The 17,916-nt window shown below is 42.6% G+C and overlaps 1 protein-coding gene across 3 annotated transcripts; it reads left to right on the top strand.

The window, feature by feature from the left end:
• The first annotated feature begins 5,461 nt into the window (after positions 1–5,461).
• RBM12 (RNA binding motif protein 12) lies at positions 5,462–17,506 on the top strand. 3 transcript variants are annotated; one of them, XM_030288840.4, is made up of 3 exons: positions 5,462–5,589; positions 8,326–8,407; positions 12,946–17,506. In XM_030288840.4, exon 3 carries the CDS (start codon positions 12,968–12,970, stop codon positions 15,605–15,607), a length of 2,640 nt encoding a protein of 879 aa, XP_030144700.2. In that variant the 5' UTR covers positions 5,462–5,589; positions 8,326–8,407; positions 12,946–12,967; the 3' UTR covers positions 15,608–17,506. The 3 variants fall into 3 exon arrangements, with proteins under 3 accessions (XP_030144700.2, XP_030144702.2, XP_030144701.2); XM_030288842.4 differs by having other exon boundaries at positions 5,489–5,589; positions 8,358–8,407; XM_030288841.4 differs by lacking the exon at positions 5,462–5,589 and adding an exon at positions 6,018–7,123.
• The last annotated feature ends 410 nt before the right edge of the window (positions 17,507–17,916 follow it).

The raw sequence follows: 17,916 nt of genomic DNA, 5'->3' as shown, positions 1-17,916 counted from the left end.
CTTGGCTACTGTCAGTCTTTTTGGATCCGCCTTTTTGGGTGAACCATTCAGGACAATCAGTAAGTTGCTATATTGCAACTTTCATTAGGCCACAGAAAAGGGTAAACTTTTCTGTGAACATTGTAAGAAATTTGCCGTCATTGAGTTGACATTTGACTTTTCAAGAGTCATTCTTCTCAAATTCAATGCATGTTCTGAGCTAATTTTTTTTAAACTTAAATAGCTTAAATTGTGGTTATTTTGACAAAAGTGTGAAAAACGCCAATCACTTGGCTTTTAAAATTTTAACAGTTTCATAATAATAAAATGGTTATAAAAATAATAATACAATTAGCGTAATAAAGCTTAGAGTTAGGAGAATTACAAGACAATAAAAAGCAAATAATTACGGACGTCCAGATGCTTTCAGACACTAAGTCACGAAAAGCATGACTTGTGTACAAAGGAATCACCCTTAAACCAATACACTTGTTGCATATTCATACATCCTTTATGGTTATGCATACGTTCTATTCTAAACAAGAAACTCTGTCTGTTGTATGTCAACTGTTTCCTTTAATCCCCTGGCGTCTTCAAGTCTGAGCAAGGCCTGAAGAAATTAGTTTCTTCTGATAAGAAGCCATAAATTCCTCTCCTTTGGAAGATTTAGGTGTTCCTCGAAGCAAGTATCTCATTCCTAAAAAAAACTTCCCCCACATACATAGTCTCTATTTTAACATTATGTTGTAACATAAAGCTACACTTAACACAATACATAAGAGAATAAATACAGCATAACTTTCTAACATTACACATATAATATTCATTGTAACATTTGCGAAAAGCCAATCATAAATACGCATTTTTCACAAAAGGGAGCCTCAAATCTTGAAGATTCTGACCACCTTTTATATTATAAGATTTAAAATAAAAATTCTACTTGTAATGTTTAGGGAAACTCATTCATACTTACAACAAATGTTTATTTGAAATGTTTATGGGACAAGATGAGGAAAAATGTATAGTGGTGATACTTCCCCCATGACAGAAAGTAATGCCAAGGATGAACGTCTATCTGTACCTCACTGAATGTAGTTAAAGCCTTTGGGGGATGGAACTTCAGTCTATCCCACTCTTACCAGTTAGATGCCAATAAATGATGGTGCATCATCCCCCCACCTGGGCTGCACTGTGATCTGAAAAATGCTTACTGGGCCTTGGCCTTAAACAGCCCTTGGGTTCAGCTGCTCCAGGAACTGCTGCCATACAATGAGCTCCTGCTTTTTTTTTTTTTTTTTTTTTTTTTTTTTTTTTTTTTTTAAATGGCAAAATATTCTTTTTCTCCCACTTTCAAAGAAAGTTGCTGACCTGAAGTGGGGCTAGGATGAAACACTGTTGTGACTAAAGCCCATCTCTTGTGGCCCTGTAAACAATGGCCCTAAGTGAGACTCTTGGCGGCTCTCCTGGGTTGCAGTGATCTCCCTGTGCTGGGGCCTCTCCGAGCTGGGAACTCTTTCATTTTCTGCCCTCAGAGAGTCCCCAGAGGATGGGTCCTGGGCCAGTTCTCCTACTCTTCAAGGCTCTGCCCTTCACACAGTGAAAAAAACAAAGGCATCTGAAATGAGAACCGTTTCAGTTAGAACTGTTCATTTGCCTGCAGGGCTGTGATCTTATTAACAGCAGGGAGATGTGTTGGGATGACTCTTGTGACTGGAGGGTTGAAATGGAAGGATACAGGCAGGGGAGAAGAGAGACAATGTTGCTCTTTATGCCAATGACCAGCAGAAGTGCATGGAGCTCCACTTGGGGATGAATGAGGAACTGACTGAGAGTTTAGGAAGTCAGGCTTAAATGGAGGTCAGGGACAGGTGACATCATAGTGGGGGGTCTGTGCAGGCCACCTGAGCAGGAAGATGAGCTAATGAGGGTCATCACAAACAGGAAATGCTGCAGCCCAGGCCAGGCCCACTGGGCTACTAGTGTGAGCTGATGGTGTTCTTCTGGTGTTCAGTCCAGAGCAGGTTTGAGCAGGACCAAAGAAAAGGAAAAGCCACAGTCCAGGGAACTTTTTTGCCTCAGTGTCCTAGTTTAGGGTAAATTTGGGAGAAAAACCTCTGGAAGGAGCCCCCAGAAAACAAACCCTCAAGGCCCCTCCCCACCACCTGGTTTGGGCAAAATTTCCATGGAGAGAAGTGGAAAAGAACCTGTTTATTTAACAGTCAAAATACTCCCCAGCACCAGAAAATTAACAACACCAGATGACAAAAAAACTCTTTTCACCACTCTGAAGAGATGACAAATCCAGAGAGTCTCTCTTGGGAATGATCGGCCTGGGTCTGGGTGCTGGGGATTGCTCTCTGGCGCTGGGGATGGCTGCTGCAGATCACAAAACGCAGACTCTCGGTGCTCCTCAGTGTTTCCCATGTCCCAGTCCGGAGCAGGTTGAAATGATATTCAGGAAAGGGAAAGGAAAGGAAAAAAAAAACAGTCCAGGGAAAAAAAAATTAGACTGCTTAGCTAAACTAACAAGCAAAAGCAAAGGCAAAAGCAGAAGCAGGAGCAAAAGCAAGCAAGCCAGCCAGCACTAGCCTCTTCTAGACAACAGACCATGGGGAAGGTGAGCTGGCTGATAACAAAACAAACCTTCACTTTCAGAATCAGTTTTGAAAGCACAGAACATAATATCAAACATAAACAGAACACACGATTGGGGATACAAGCACCATAACATCACCCTAGAACACTCAGCTAGCTAAAACTAACTAAAAGCAAGGGAGAGCTTTGTCTCACTGTATGTCTGTCCACGGACAACACAGTGTAGTAGCAGGAATGTGGAGGAGGGAGTGCAGTTTTTGAAAACAAACTCTGCGCTTCCCCCCACCCCCCACCTTCACTCTTGGAGCAAGACTTAAAGGTGCAAAACTTATTATTCAGCATAAACAGAACAGATGATTTGGGATAAAAGCATCATACAGTCAACCCAGAACAAGGAGACACATAAATTAGTGTGCTCCTAGTGGTTTCCTAGTGTCTAATAAAGGAAAATCCCATTCTTTTCTAATGCTTTTATTCCTCTATCAGCCTCCCCACATACATGTTACATGGAAAACACTGGACATTGAAACAGTAAAATTTAACGGGGTAGAAAATCCATCTGGATTTAGATGAAGTGTACTGCATAGTAGCTTGCTAACATGAGTGAAATATGCTGTTTAGTCTGTTAACTCTGCTGTGCTTGTAAAACTGTCCCAGCCAAGGAGAAAAGAATGCAATCTCCAAGGTGAAGAGATAAGAGGGGCCCTTTGAACTCTGAAACTAAGAAGAAAAAAAAAAACAAAACCAAAGTTGTCTGCAAAAAAAATGGACAAAGGGATTAGAGTGTTCTCTGTACAAAGGACCAACTGTAAATTGTAAGGGAAATCAGCAGAATGAATATGCATAAACCTATTGTGAGATTCTATGTATATGTAAATTAATACGGGAGAATAAAAAGGCTTGGGAATCCCCAAGGGGCACAAATGCCCTTTGAAGGGAAATCTCTTCGTGGGAAATCCCTGCCCGTTAGTCCAGCTCTGTAATAAAATATACCGTCCCTACAAATCTGTATCGGAATTGTGGGGTCTTGATTTTCACCGCAATTCAACATGGTTACATGATCCCTTGTCCTTTAACCTTCCGTCTATCAATGTTTTACTTTCCATAGATACTTTCCTCCTATTGATAAATATCATGCTGCTGACTTGTCTTAGGTACTCAGGGGTCCCTTGGCACGCTCCTAATGGTCCACACAGTAAACCTCACAAGTATCTTCACCGTACTTTTTTTGAACAACAAAAAGTAATGTGGCAACTAATCGCATTGCACAAAAGCTGAAAAGTCTTACTTTTCCTCTGACCTGGGGTATTCCAGCACTGTCATTATGTTATCCCACACTGTATCCCACTGCAGGGTGGCTGGTGCAGCTTGGGAAGTGCTGTGGTGTTACAGAGTGAAGACATGAGCTGCAGATTTTCCTGCTACTCCTGACATGTCCTAGGCAACCAGCTCTCCAGGGAAGCTGGCAAGCCTCGCTGTTGATGCCTCTGGTGACTTCAATCACTTGCTTTTCTGGGCTATGTCAGGATGCATGGTGACAGCCAACCCTATCTATTGTCACTAGTGCTATAGAAAGGTGAATTACTGGATACTGCCTACACTTGCCAAGACAAGGAGATTTTAGGTTGGCAGAACTGTTATTTTCAGGCAATCTATAATCATAAATACCAAATAGAATACAAAAGCTGAAAAACTGGGGTAAATAGGGAGAAGATAAGCAAGTGTGGGCTGTTGCCTGAGAGGGGATGAGAGTAGTAAAATAGAATTTGGAAGTAAAAAGAGGGGATATACAGGAAAACAAATGATGGAGTGGTCATTACTGTGCTGCTGAGCAGCCCCACACTGGATCACTCTGCCTCAGGAGAGCACAACCACGACAATCTGTTGGTCTTCACCCTTAAGAGAAATCAGGGCCAAAGTTAACCGAGTTGTTGAACTCCAACATTCACTGCAAAAGCGTTTGCAAAGGGAGGTAATTATTTATTTTTATCTGTTTCTTGCAGAGGACTAAACAGGGTTGTTTTTTTTTTTTTTTTTCCACTGGAAATGGCTGGTGCTGCTGTGCCTGTGTCCGTTGAAGCACAGTGGCGGAGAACCCAGAAGAGTCCGGGGTCCCCGAGCTCAGGGCACTGCCTGGTTATCAGTGCTGTATTCAGTCAAGCCAAGGAAAAACACAGCACGGGGCATCGGCTCCCAGGAGTCTTTAATGTTTATTCTGCAACTTGGTCGTACGTCAAGAGGATAGAAACAGCCGATCTCAGGGTTGTTTTCTTACTTCGAAGTTCAATGCTCTCCCTGAGTCCCCGTGCCCTCAGCAGCAGCCTTCAGCGGCGCCGCGAGGGCTGCGCACGCCCGGGCCCCGGGACGGCTGCGGGCCCCGGGACGGCTGCGGGCTCCGGGACGGCTGCGGGCCGCGGGACGGCTCCGGCCACGGGCCCCGGGACGGCTGCGGGCCCCGGGACGGCTGCGGGCTCCGGGACGGCTGCGGGCTCCGGGACGGCTGCGGGCCCCGGGACGGCTCCGGCCACGGGCCCCGGGACGGCTGCGGGCTCCGGGACGGCTGCGGGCCCCGGGACGGCTGCGGGCTCCGGGACGGCTGCGGGCCCCGGGACGGCTGCGGGCCCCGGGACGGCTGCGGGCCCCGGGACGGCTCCGGCCACGGGCCCCGGGACGGCTGCGGGCTCCGGGACGGCTGCGGGCTCCGGGACGGCTGCGGGCCCCGGGACGGCTGCGGGCCCCGGGACGGCTGCGGGCTCCGGGACGGCTGCGGGCCCCGGGACGGCTGCGGGCCCCGGGACGGCTCCGGCCACGGGCCCCGCCCAGTCCGGCGCAAGCGCCGTCCACCCGCGCGCGACCCCGCCTTTCCCGTGCTGCCCCGCCCGGCCCCCGCCCCCAGCGGCGCCGCATCGCGGCGGCCATTTTGTGCGGCTGCGGTTGGTGGCGCGGGGCTCGGCGCGCCGCGGGCCCGGGCGGGGTGGCTCCATTCTAACCCCTTTTTCCCGTACAGATCCCTCGGTAAGAGCGCGGCGGCGCCCGGGCAGGCCGGGCTGCCTGCCCAGTCCCGCGCTTCGAGCCCGCTTCTCGGCGGGGAGACGCGGGGAGGGAGGCCGGGCGGGCGCGTCCTCGCGCACAAAGGGCCGGGCCGGGCCGGGCCGGACGGCGCCTCCCGCCCCGGGGCGCCGAGCGGGGCCGCTCGTGCTTCGCTGCGGCCCGGCGCACTGAGGCCCGCGGCTCGGGCCGGCCTCGGCCGCTGCCCCGTCCGTGGCTCCCCCTCGCCGCCCGCGCACGCCGAGCTGCGCGGGCAGGTGAGTCTGTGCGGGCCGAACGCAGTCGCCACGGGCCCGTCCGGCGGGGACGGCCGAGTGACCTTGCGGTGGCCCTGGGGCCCGAGCCGGGGCACGGGCCGCAGGGCGGGGGCAGTGCCGGGGCCCGAGGCGGGGATTTGACCGGTCCGGAGCGGCGCTCGGCGGGCCGGGTGTGGGGTGCTCTGCGGTCCCGTTGTCGGCGCGGGGCCCTGGCGTGTCTCCATCCCTGGGGTGCTCAGGCGCGTCTGCTGCGCCTTGCCCCTCCCCACCCCTGGGGACGAAGCGAGGCAAGCACTCCGCGGGGAGGAAGGTCCCCGGTGTCTGCGGCGCTGTCAACGCTCGTCGGGGGTACCCTATAAACACCTGCAGAGTTGCTGTTCAGTAGTCTCTTCTGCTAGTAAAAGTTAGCTCCGCTAAAAAAAACCCAAAACAACCAACAGCAACAACCAACCAAACAAAATATCGCCCTCCTTCCCCAAAATCTCTAAACTAAAAAAAAAAAAAACCCAAAAAACAAAACAAACTTAAAGCCACCCTTCCCAGGGAAAAAAAAAAAAAAAAAAAAAAACCACCAAAAAACAAAAAAAACTAATTAGCGTTCAAATGAGCCCCGGAAATACACAGAGAGAGTTTTCTTTCCAAAAAATCTCATGGCTCTGGTTTTACTCAAACTTAACTGTTATTCTTAGTGGTTTACTTCCCCACCTTGATCTACTAGGGTTAGGCAGGCAAATCGGATGGTTGTTTCCTTGGTGGATTCCTCTGGTTTAATAATTTGTTGTGTGTCCAATGGATGCTGGACCTTTCTGTATAGTGGACAGGGTGTTGTGGAGGTTTTCCGGAGAACTCCCAGAGATGCAGTGCCAGCTCTGTGTGGGAGCACCTGTGCTCTAGCTGATGCTCGTCTAGTTAATGTGCTCTTGTGTATTCTGTTGATTGGAAAGGTTATTTTTGCCTACAGAAGGCATGGATGGTTTTCCTTAAAGTTGAGAGATATGAGACTTGAAATGAAAAGTAGATGGTATTGGGTGGAGAAGTTAAACATAGGAGAGTGGAGTTTTGCACCTATTCTGAATGCTGCCTTGTTTTGTTTGTGTTGTTCTAGTCCACTGCAGATCTTCAGATTGTTTTCAGTTGTGAAGAGGAACATGGTTGCTATACTGGAAGTCCATCTAATGATTTAGGCTTTTCTTCTAAATGGGAAATTCCTTGTGCATGAAAGATTTATCTGCTGCTTGAAGCAGGTGTGGGTTTGCATAAAACAGTTTTTCAGGTTATTGCATTTCTTTCTGTCATTGTAAACTTCTGGTTGACACTGCTATACATGAAAGTATATAGTTGAGTTCTTCTAATATAGGATTGCATGTTTCTCCTAAAGGTCTAATAAACAAAAGTCTTATTTTTCTAAATGCGTTTGCCATTTTAATATAAGTGTAGTTTCATCTTTCTCACTTGTAAGTCTACCATTAATGACCTAGAAGATATGCGAATAGTTATGTTTGTTTTAGTTCTGTTAGGGAGTTTGTTTGTTAGTACTTTTTGCTCTAAGTTCACTTTGGTAATGATGCTTGTAACTGAAACCAGGTTGTTGGGGTTGTGTGAGAAGGAGGTAGTTATCTGTTCTTAGTGAGATTCATTCCTCAATGGCTTTCCAAAGAATCACAGTTTTAGTGTGAGGTGGTTTGCCAAGTAATGATAGAACAAAGGTTTTCCATCCCATTTTTAAATACAAAATATTTGTGTTGCCACTTAAAATGCTTGGCTTTTTTGTTCATCTGTGAACCTGTGAAGATATTTTTTATACAGAGATGAAAAAAATGGGCATTTGATGAGGATTTGGGTAATGAAATGGCAGATTACAAATGAAAGTAGAGCATCTTACAGGAGTTCTTGCTGTGTGCTCTGTGGAGTTGACTGCATAGATATGGCTGTGAAATGTCACTTAGTTTCACCCGGCTAGTGTGACTCAAGAATTCTTCAGGTGCAGCTCTAGGATAGTTTTCTTAGGCGTGGCTTACTCTACCTACTTTGTTCAAGTAAGTAGATCCACAGTTGGAGAAAGGAATACCATTATTGATGGAGCAAGGGTTTGGTAAAATTCAGGACTTTCAAGTATTTAACTTTTGTTCTTTGCCTTTGAAAGAGAGATTTGTTCACCTATTGGTGATGGGAAAATTTGGAAGGCTCTTTAAATGCTTTCTGGCTCTTTCTATATTCTTTGTGGAAGGCATCTTTATGTTTTCAAACCATACAAAAGCTCTACAATGCAATTGCCAGTAAGTCATATAGAGATTATGTCTAGAAAATGAACCCTTATGATTCTTTTATGTTGCAGTGCCTTGTGGTGGTTGCAGGTTTGAAATTCTGTGTATACAGTTCTTTGTGGACTGTTGCTGCTATTGTGTTGCCTGCATTGATTTTTGCCTCCATTTATTCTTTATTGCAGTCTAAAAGTTGGTTTTAATTGGTTGCCCACAGGATTGGCTTGGCTTCTGCTACTTGTTAAGAAAAAACATCTGTCTTTGCAGGTAAGAGCTTTTGAATTGAAGACTTCTTTATATGCATATTGAGTATATCCTAAGAAACACATGGAGCTTTTTGCATCTGTAAATTTATCAAGTCTCAAAAGACATGAGTCAATCTGTAGCTTGTCTACTCACTACTGGTGGTGGTGCTTTTGGCAATGTTTTTCTTGTAAACAGATTTTTTTGGCAAACTAATATATTTTGTTGTTTCATCAGCATGTGGTAGTCTGGAGCACTCTGCCGTTTATTTTGCACTGTTGGAAAATGCAGTTACTTTGCTATAAGCCACAGGTCTGTGTGTTTGTAACTGTTGGAATATAGAAGTGTACATCAATTGGTTATAATTAGGTTTTGCAGAACTTAAAGGGGTCAGATAGTTTTGAATTGGCCCCAAGATGACTGTAACAGGTTGATTTTAGCCTTAAGTAAAAGACAAAACTGTAGTTTGCAGTTTTAACTTTTGTGAGACACTCTCATGCTTAAAATTCCTCCTACAGTACCAATGTTTCTGAGGTTCTTAGTCTTCATCCAACAATTGCCAAATATGTTTTTGAGTGTGTGTGTGTATCATGTGGGTATTGTGGGTATTCATCCCAGGGGCAAGGATGAATTTTCTGAACTTTTCTATTGCACAATCCATACATCTTAAAAGGCTAATCTGGTGTGCTCATGAATTTATATGTAGGACCCAAATTATTACTATTTTAGTAACTAGCGCATTTAGAGATAAATAGTATTGTCATCTTTTACATCTTTTAGTATTTTGATACTATGACAATATTTTATATTGTCATCTTTTAGTATTGTCACCTTTTCTTCCAGTGTAACATCAACATTTTAAAAGATATTTCTGTCAATACATGTTAAAATTCATCAAATGAGTTGAATCACATTGGTTGTCAGCAGCCTGTAAATCTCCAGCTTTGATCACAACTTGCTAATGGGGATGGATTGTCCATAGTACGCTCCTAGGATGTTGTCTTTCCAGAAATATACAAAACACACAAAATGGCAATGAAACCCACTTCTGCCTTGGAGTACCTTTTTGTACTATGAGACAAACAGGCAGCCTGAGAACTGACAGCCCAACAAAAAAAGCCTTCAGTGCCTGTAGAACTGATGTGTGGCCTGTTTTGTCTCTGAAGTTAATGTTGCCTCTGCATGTGCTGGTCTTTGCAAGTGAACAGTGAAATATTTGAGCAGGCTTTGCATTTTCATTACTTGGAAAATTTGAGCAAGTGGGTTATTACCTCCTAAGTTAATTTTGGAAAAAATGTAGTTTGTGAGTGTTTAGAAATTTAAAATTTGGCCCTTTTGGTCCTTGAGATTTTTCTGTAAATAACACAACAGACACTACTACTTTGTCTAAGTATTGAAATTCTGAAAAAATGAAGCAGCTGTGTTATGTGTTCCTTTGTTAAAAATATTTGATTAGTCAAGTCCTTAAAATTCTTTTTATTCAGACCATGTTATTGTCAGCTCTTGCTTAATATTAAGTAAGCATTTGCTTAATACTCTGTGTGGAATAAACTACACTGAAGTCATTGCAGATAGTTTTTTTAGTAACTATATGCCTAAGCGGCTCTTTAGATTTTTTGTCAGTAGTGATTTAGTGGATCTGAATAGAGTACTTAGGAACAAAACTGCAAGTACTCTCTTAGCATTTATTATGAAGTTTTGAATTTAATGCAAAACTGAAATATTTGCATTATCCCAGAAGTTATGTAAATTTTCAAATGCTTGAACTCTTCTGTGACTTCATCTGTTGGTTTATCCTCTGGGCTGCAATAATTTATAAATGCAGTTATCTAGCATGTGTCAGTTCTGTTAAAGAATGCAAAGTGTTCCAAACCAGCAGACTTTTGTACAAGGTCTTCCCACACCTTCCCTGTTGCCTTTGTTCAACCAATGGCTATATTAGATTGTCATCCCTTTTGCATTAAGGAAATAGCTAAAAGTAGTCTCTTGCTTAACACAAGATGCTTCAAATGTCTTTAACTTCTGATACATAAAATTTCTGAAACTAATTTCTATGCATAATAGGTAGTAGAAGAAATCTAAACCTCTTGGCAAGATTTGCTTTTAGTAGTATTCCAGTTTTGAAAGCATAGGTGCCAAGCCAGGGATACTTTTATACCACTTGCTTGCCTCAGGATCGTCTAATTCAGAAGCAATTCTGTAGCACAACATAAACCTTGGGTTTACAATAAGCTTTAATATAGCTTCTTTAACGGAGGCAGAAATTTCATTTTATCTTTAATTCCAGAGATTGCCATCAATGCTAGGCAAATTTAAAATAAAACAGAATCATTATAAAACACTGCTTTTTAAAACAGTGCAAAAAATATTAGATATGTTTTTAGATGCTTTAGATAGCATAGGTTGTCCTTACTTTGACTTGTGTTTTTTTTCCTAATGGGCAAGTTATTTTGTTGTTGGAAAATGATTGGGCAATGAATTTTATTTTCGGATTAAATGTAATTCCACTATAAGAACTAAAAGCAAGGATGTTCCTTCTGTTGCCTCACCATGGAGAGGAGAAAGTTGCTCTCAAAAAAAATTGTCCCTGAAGCTTAGTATATAGTATAAGCCTTTCTGTTGCTTTCTTTCCTTGATGGAATAGGGGTTTTCTTAGTGGTGTTTTTTCTTTTTTTTTTTTTTAATCTTCTTATGTTATGAACTGCAAGTTCTAGTCTCTCAGGATGGTGTAGTAAGGAATCCAATATTCATGCACAGTGACTAGAGCAGCAGCGCTGACTTTGTGCAAATGGGCTTGTTTGCTGTTTCCTTGAGAGAGAAAAGTCCTTCACATTTTTGTGGTGTCTGATAATAGTTGTGGGGCAATGCCCTATAATACCCCAGGATGTTGCTTGAGTTCATTAATGTGTTGAAGAATTTAGCTCTGGTGTGTTGGTTAACAGAACAAAGTACTTAAGGTCTCATTTTAGTAATCTGAGATTCCATTACGCAAACCAAAGAATTGCTGCTTCTTCACCCCATAGAAGAATTGCTGCTCTTGTTTTCATTAAGTACTGGATTCAGCCTTACCTGATTAAACTGTGGCTTTACCTAGTCATTCAAGACTTGTCTTCTCTAAAGCGTTTGGATGACCTGGCCAGGCAAATGGAGCCAGCTTAGAGATTTCACTGTATGCTGGGATATAGCTGAATTGCTGGGAGGCAGTTATTGATTGTGGTTGGTCAGAGCTTTGGTAGTGGCTGGAAGTCTTTGATGCATAGCTTTGTGGTGTTACATTGGGGCATCTGGTTGGACCTGGTCTTTAAGGTCTTTTCCAGCCTAAACAGTTGTGTGATTCTGTGATCTGGTTCATCCTTGATTTCAAATGCTGAGTTAACACTTATTGGTATGTGACTTACGGGAGCCTTGGAGATCTTCCATACAGTTACTGAACTGGCTTGTATTTAGGAAGTCAAGAAGTTTCAGAGATTAAGTGGCTCAAGTGAAGCATGGTGCCGTTGCTGATGGTTTAGGATGAGAGACTGGCTTCTGACATGTTGAATTATGCTATTTAATATCATGCTTTCAGCCTTTGCTGAAGGTTTGCATAAGTGACAAGTATCTAGTTTCCTCTTTATCTTCAACTTCTGATATGACCTCAGACTTCGAGGTCACAAGGTAACTGTTCAGATTTAGCTGTTCAGAATTACCTTAAGCATCTACTAATGCCAGCTGTGGAGATAAAATTCATTTACTGATGTCTGAGACGTAAGAGGTCATGCTAGACAGAATATCTGCAACTTTTAAAAAATAACCTTGTTTTTGAAAATTGTAAAGGTCATATAGTTACCTAGATATGCATAGATGTTAATTTAATTTAGATGAGGTCTCTATTGTCACAAAATGTCTGGGGCTAGTTTATAATAGCAAGCTTCAGGTCACCTGGACCTCTTCTAGGATGGGTCCTTTTCTAGGAGAAAAAACATCAGGTCAGTATAATATAGATGCTCCCTGTCAGGATGTCTTATGGGTTTCATGGTTGCTAGTTGTCCGTAATGGGTTTTTGTTCTTTACCAACCCACTGTTATGTTTTTTGTTGTCTTCACCTGGCAGGAGGTAAAATCCTTCCCCAAATTAAAGGGAATTGTTTGTTTCCTATAGCTGTGCAGAAGTTTTCAGCCACGTTGTGAGGTACAGTGGATACCGTATTGGTGTACAGTAAATTAATTTTGGTTTGTGTGGCTAAAATACTCCTTTTGCTTACATTCCATTAATTAGTGCTGTAATAGTTCTGATTTTTGATGTTCCTTTGGTTTTTTTAACTGACACTTGTGGATCTTAGTATAACAGCTATTTTTGAATTTCTAGCGCAAAATGTATACTGATTATGTTGGTAAATGTTTAATACTTCAGTCTGTATGAAGTAAGCAAGCATGAATAAGGAACTTGGAATATAAACACGCCTAATCTTTGCAAGATGTTACTAGGTGTATAAAAAGAAATATAGTAGATGGTGTCTCTAGGTAATTGCATGGTGTCATGAACAGTAGTCTGACATAGCCGTTGCCTTTTCTCATCTGCAGGTGTGTGTTGTTTCAGCGCAGCATGGCTGTGGTCATCCGCTTGCAAGGTCTCCCGATTGTGGCGGGGACCATGGACATTCGCCACTTCTTCTCTGGATTGACCATTCCCGATGGGGGCGTGCATATTGTAGGGGGTGAACTGGGTGAGGCTTTCATCGTTTTTGCCACTGATGAAGATGCAAGGCTTGGTATGATGCGCACAGGTGGTACAATTAAAGGGTCAAAAGTAACGTTGTTGCTGAGCAGTAAAACTGAAATGCAGAACATGATAGAGCTCAGTCGTAGGCGTTTTGAAACTGCCAATCTAGATGTGCCACCAGCAAATGCTAGCAGGTCGGGACCACCACCTAGTTCTGGAATGAGTGGAAGGGTTAACTTACCTACTACTGTACCTAACTTTAATAATCCTTCTCCTAGTGTAGTAACTGCTTCTACTACGGTGCATGAAAGCAATAAAAACATATCCACATTTTCTACTGCCAGTATTGGCACTGCACCTCCAAATCTTGGGAGTACTTTTGGTAGTCCAACATTTAGCTCAACTATACCTAGCACAGCATCCCCAATGAACACAGTACCTCCTCCACCAATCCCTCCTATCCCAGCTATGCCATCTTTGCCACCAATGCCTTCTATTCCCCCTATACCTGTTCCACCTCCTGTACCCACACTGCCTCCTGTTCCTCCAGTTCCTCCGATACCCCCTGTGCCCCCTGTACCTCCAATGACGCCTCTGCCTCCCATATCAGGAATGCCTCCTATGAATCCTCCACCCGTAGCACCCTTACCCACTGGAATGAATGGGTCTGGAGCAGCAGTGAATATGAACAGCGGCTTGAATCCATTGTTTATTGGTCCCATGAATCCTGTAAATCCTATCCAGATGAATTCTCAAGGTAGTGTCAAGCCAATTCCAATCAATCCAGATGATTTGTATGTCAGCGTTCATGGAATGCCCTTTACTGCAACAGAATCTGATGTGAAAGACTTTTTCCTTGGGCTCCGTGTGGATGCAGTCCATATGCTGAAGGATCATGTAGGTCGAAATAATGGAAATGGACTAGTTAAGTTTTTTTCTCCTCAAGATACATTTGAAGCACTGAAGCGAAACAGAATGCTGATGATTCAGCGCTATGTTGAAGTTAGTCCTGCAACAGAGAGACAGTGGGTAGCTGCTGGAGGCCACATAACTTTCAAGCAAACCATGGGTCCCTCTGGGCAGGCACATCCTCCTTCCCAGGCTCATCCTAGGTCCAAATCTCCCACTGGACAGAAAAGGTCACGGTCAAGATCTCCCCATGAGCACGGTTTCTGTGTTTATTTGAAAGGTCTTCCCTTTGAATCAGAGAACAAACATGTGATAGATTTTTTTAAAAAGCTGGATATAGTTGAGGACAGCATTTATATAGCTTATGGACCTAATGGGAAGGCAATTGGGGAGGGGTTTGTTGAATTCAGGAATGAAGCTGATTATAAAGCAGCTTTGTGTCATCATAAGCAGTACATAGGTAATCGCTTCATTCAGGTACATCCAATTACTAAAAAGGCAATGTTAGAAAAGATAGATATGATTCGTAAAAGATTGCAGAACTTCAGCTATGACCAGAGGGAAATTCTGATGAATGCTGAGGGAGAATCAGGCTTGCCAAAACTGTGTGCGCATATATCTAATATTCCATACAATATAACAAAAATTGAAATACTTCAGTTTCTAGAGGGACTGGCAGTAGAAGAAAACTCTGTACAAATTCTTGTTGATAATAATGGCCAAGGTTTAGGACAAGCACTGGTTCAATTTAAAGCTGAAGATGATGCTCATAAGGCAGAACGCTTGCACCGTAAAAAACTGAATGGAAGAGATGTTAATTTGCGTTTGATAACTGTAGAAGAAATGAGAGATATTGAGAGAAACCCAGCATCTCAAGGAAAAAAGATCCTGAAAATACCAATCCAGGGAAATGCAGCTGTGCCAGGAGCACCGGGCCCTGGTGGAGATGAGCATGCCTTCTTGGGGGGAAATGCTAAAGACACAAACAATGGTCCTCCGTTTAATTTCCCTGGTAACTTCAGTGGGTCTAGCACATTTGGTCCCCCTTTACCGCCACCTGGAATAGGTGGCTTTCCTGATTCTAGACCAGGAATACCCACAGTTGCAGCTAGTGGTTTACCTGGTGCAAATATTGAGGTACCAGGTTTTGCAGGTGGTCCTGCTAATTTGAGTGGACCAGCAGGTTTTGCAGGGGGTCCTCAGACATTTGGTAATGGTCCTGGCAATTTAGGTGGGCCCCCTGCCTTCGGTGCTGGTCCTCCAGCAATTGCTAGTGGTCTTGGACATTTAAGTGGACCTCCAGGGTTTGGACCTGGACCAGGAAACATACATATTGGTGGACCCCCAGGCTTTGGAACAGGGTCTGGGAAGCCGGGGCCAACTGTCATTAAAGTGCAGAATATGCCCTTTACCGTTTCGGTGGATGAAATTTTGGATTTCTTTTATGGTTACCAAGTGATTCCTGGTTCCGTGTGCTTAAAATACAATGAAAAAGGCATGCCCACTGGAGAAGCAATGGTTGCATTTGAGTCTCGTGATGAAGCTATGGCAGCTGTTGTTGATTTAAATGACAGACCTATAGGTTCCAGAAAAGTAAAACTTCTATTAGGGTAGCTGTTCATCAAGTAGTTGTAGAATAGATATTCATAGTGCTGTGACAAATGCATCTGGATTGGTTTTTATAGTATTTCCAGGATAGAACCTGTGGATTGTTTAAATTGTAAAACAGCTGGGTCTTGATAAAACAGAGCACTGGTTTAGCCATTACATGAGAAACACCGCAAGGAGAGAGGTGTGGTGGATTTTCCTCTTACAAATATGTGGAGAAGCTGGACAGATTCTTATTCGTCATAAAAGTTTGGTAAACTCTTCTGGACACAGTGCTTATTGAGAAACTGAGATTCGTTTGACATAGTCTTGGATAAGGGAAATAGATAAAGTCGGTGAAGCTCTTCAGTGGTGTTCTTGTAAGCCATTGTAAATTAGATAGCTATTTTTAGATTTGGTTAAAAGCTGGCTGAATTTGCTTTGTTCACAGGTCAAAGCTTTGTTTAAAGTCCTGATTTTATTCTGCAACTGAATGAATTCTCAGTGTACACAGATCAATTGTTTTGTGTATGTATCTTTCTTTTTTTCCAAAATTCTCACTGTATGAACAGTTGAATTATGCCCTTTGCTGATATGTCTACCAAACTAATTCCTATGAGTATGAGCAGAATCGTTCTGTAAAATTCAAGCTGTTCTGTGTGGTATAACCTTTAGTAATTTATATATTGCAATTATAACTGTTCAGAATAAGACTTTTGCCACAAGTATAGCTAACCTCAAACTTAAATCATATGAGTTTTATAGTACATTTTAAATGTTTTCAGTTGAAAATAATAATTATTGTTTAAGTAGCTTGATTTGTTAGGATTACACAAATCAGTTGAGAAAGGATCTTTGACACTAGTTGGATATTAGTGTTTCTCACATGTCTCTTGAACTCCTCACATAGAGTCTCTGCTAAGAGAACAAAAATGGTGATTATTAGTAGAAGATTGGAGTCCAGATAAAGTTTTAAATTAGGCTATAATGGAAGAAACTTGTATCTTCAGCAACTCTGTTGTAAATTACTGCTGTGGGTGAATTCAGAGATAAAATTTATTTTTCTCCAAAACCTGAAAGTACTGAGTTTACTATATATTTTTGCAATAAAGTTGTGCTGTTGTATTCAAAGTCTGTAAAGAGTTACCATTTTATTTGTTGTGCAGTGAAACCTTCCATGGAAAAACAGAGAAATGGAAAGGAAGTAATTACGCAAGTGAAAAGTAGAAATTTTTTGGTTCATCCTTGCTTGGCTTATGATAAATTTTAAGACTTGGACATTGCCTGAAAAAAATCCTGCTATTCCCTGCAAATCATTGTACTTAAACACAGTAAACTTCAAACTATTTTTGGTTTTTTTTTTTTTTTTGACAAAGAAGAACAGTGCTATTTGGTGTTGCATACCATGGAACACTGAAGTGTATGGGCAGGCAAAATTGAGAGGTGCAAGTGGCAACAGTTTTATTCATGTGGTGTGTAGGAGAGATTTGCAAACCTGTGCAGCTCTGCGTCCTGAGAGGATTTCACAGTACAGGAATGCGTGGAAGGATTGTATAAAGGTGTACTTCAATAAAGAGGCGGTTGCATTACACAGATGCTTCTGTAATTCATTAGCATAATTTTGTTTTGACAGAGTACTAGGTGGTCCCAACTTTGGAAAAGTCATGTGATTTGTATATACTGTTTAAAATTAAGCCTCCTGTTAATAAAACTGTCTGTCTCTGAAGCTTCATGTTATGCATTTCAACAGTCTTTGGGAGTAATGTTTCAACAGCAGATCTTTGTTTCTTTTTTTTCCCCGACAGTCTGAAAGTACTCTTCCTAATGTCAGAAAGATGTGTGTGATTAGGGGTCAAGTCAGTTTATTTTAAAATTTTGCTCTTTGTTTTTTAAGCAACTTTTATTAAAGTTTCATACTATATTGGAGTTTTTTGGGTGCTTGTTTCTTCATGTTTCACATTAGAATAAAATTACTGAAAAGGAAAACTTGGCTTCATTGTTCACAGAATTGATTTGAGATATTAGTGTGTGTTGACTCACCAAAACTGGTGATAACTGCTTTTTCAAGTTCAAATGCATCACAACAATGCTTGCCTTGTTGTGAAATGTAATTAAACTACAGGTGTCTGGAATTAGATACACAGTTCTGTGTTACTGTCTTTTGATTTCACATCGTGATCCTCTTGGTAATGGATCCAAGGCTTCTAGTGTTTGGGTTAGACACAGCATATGCTGTGAAACATGCTTGTGTGCCTGTTCCTTTGGACTTGCTAAAAGTGCAGGTTTGTTTTGGAAAGCTGTTTTCTGATTCTTGATTTTTCGGTATGATCTAAAGA

This window comes from Taeniopygia guttata, chromosome 20 (assembly GCF_048771995.1).
Source record: "Taeniopygia guttata chromosome 20, bTaeGut7.mat, whole genome shotgun sequence".
Classification (NCBI taxonomy): Eukaryota; Metazoa; Chordata; class Aves; order Passeriformes; family Estrildidae; genus Taeniopygia; species Taeniopygia guttata.
This window is presented reverse-complemented; position numbering and strand designations above follow the sequence as displayed.

Coding starts and splice junctions, on each gene's coding strand:
- RBM12 (XM_030288840.4), top strand. CDS start 12,968: ATGGCTGTGGTCATCCGCTTGCAAGGTCTCCCGATTGTGGCGGGGACC.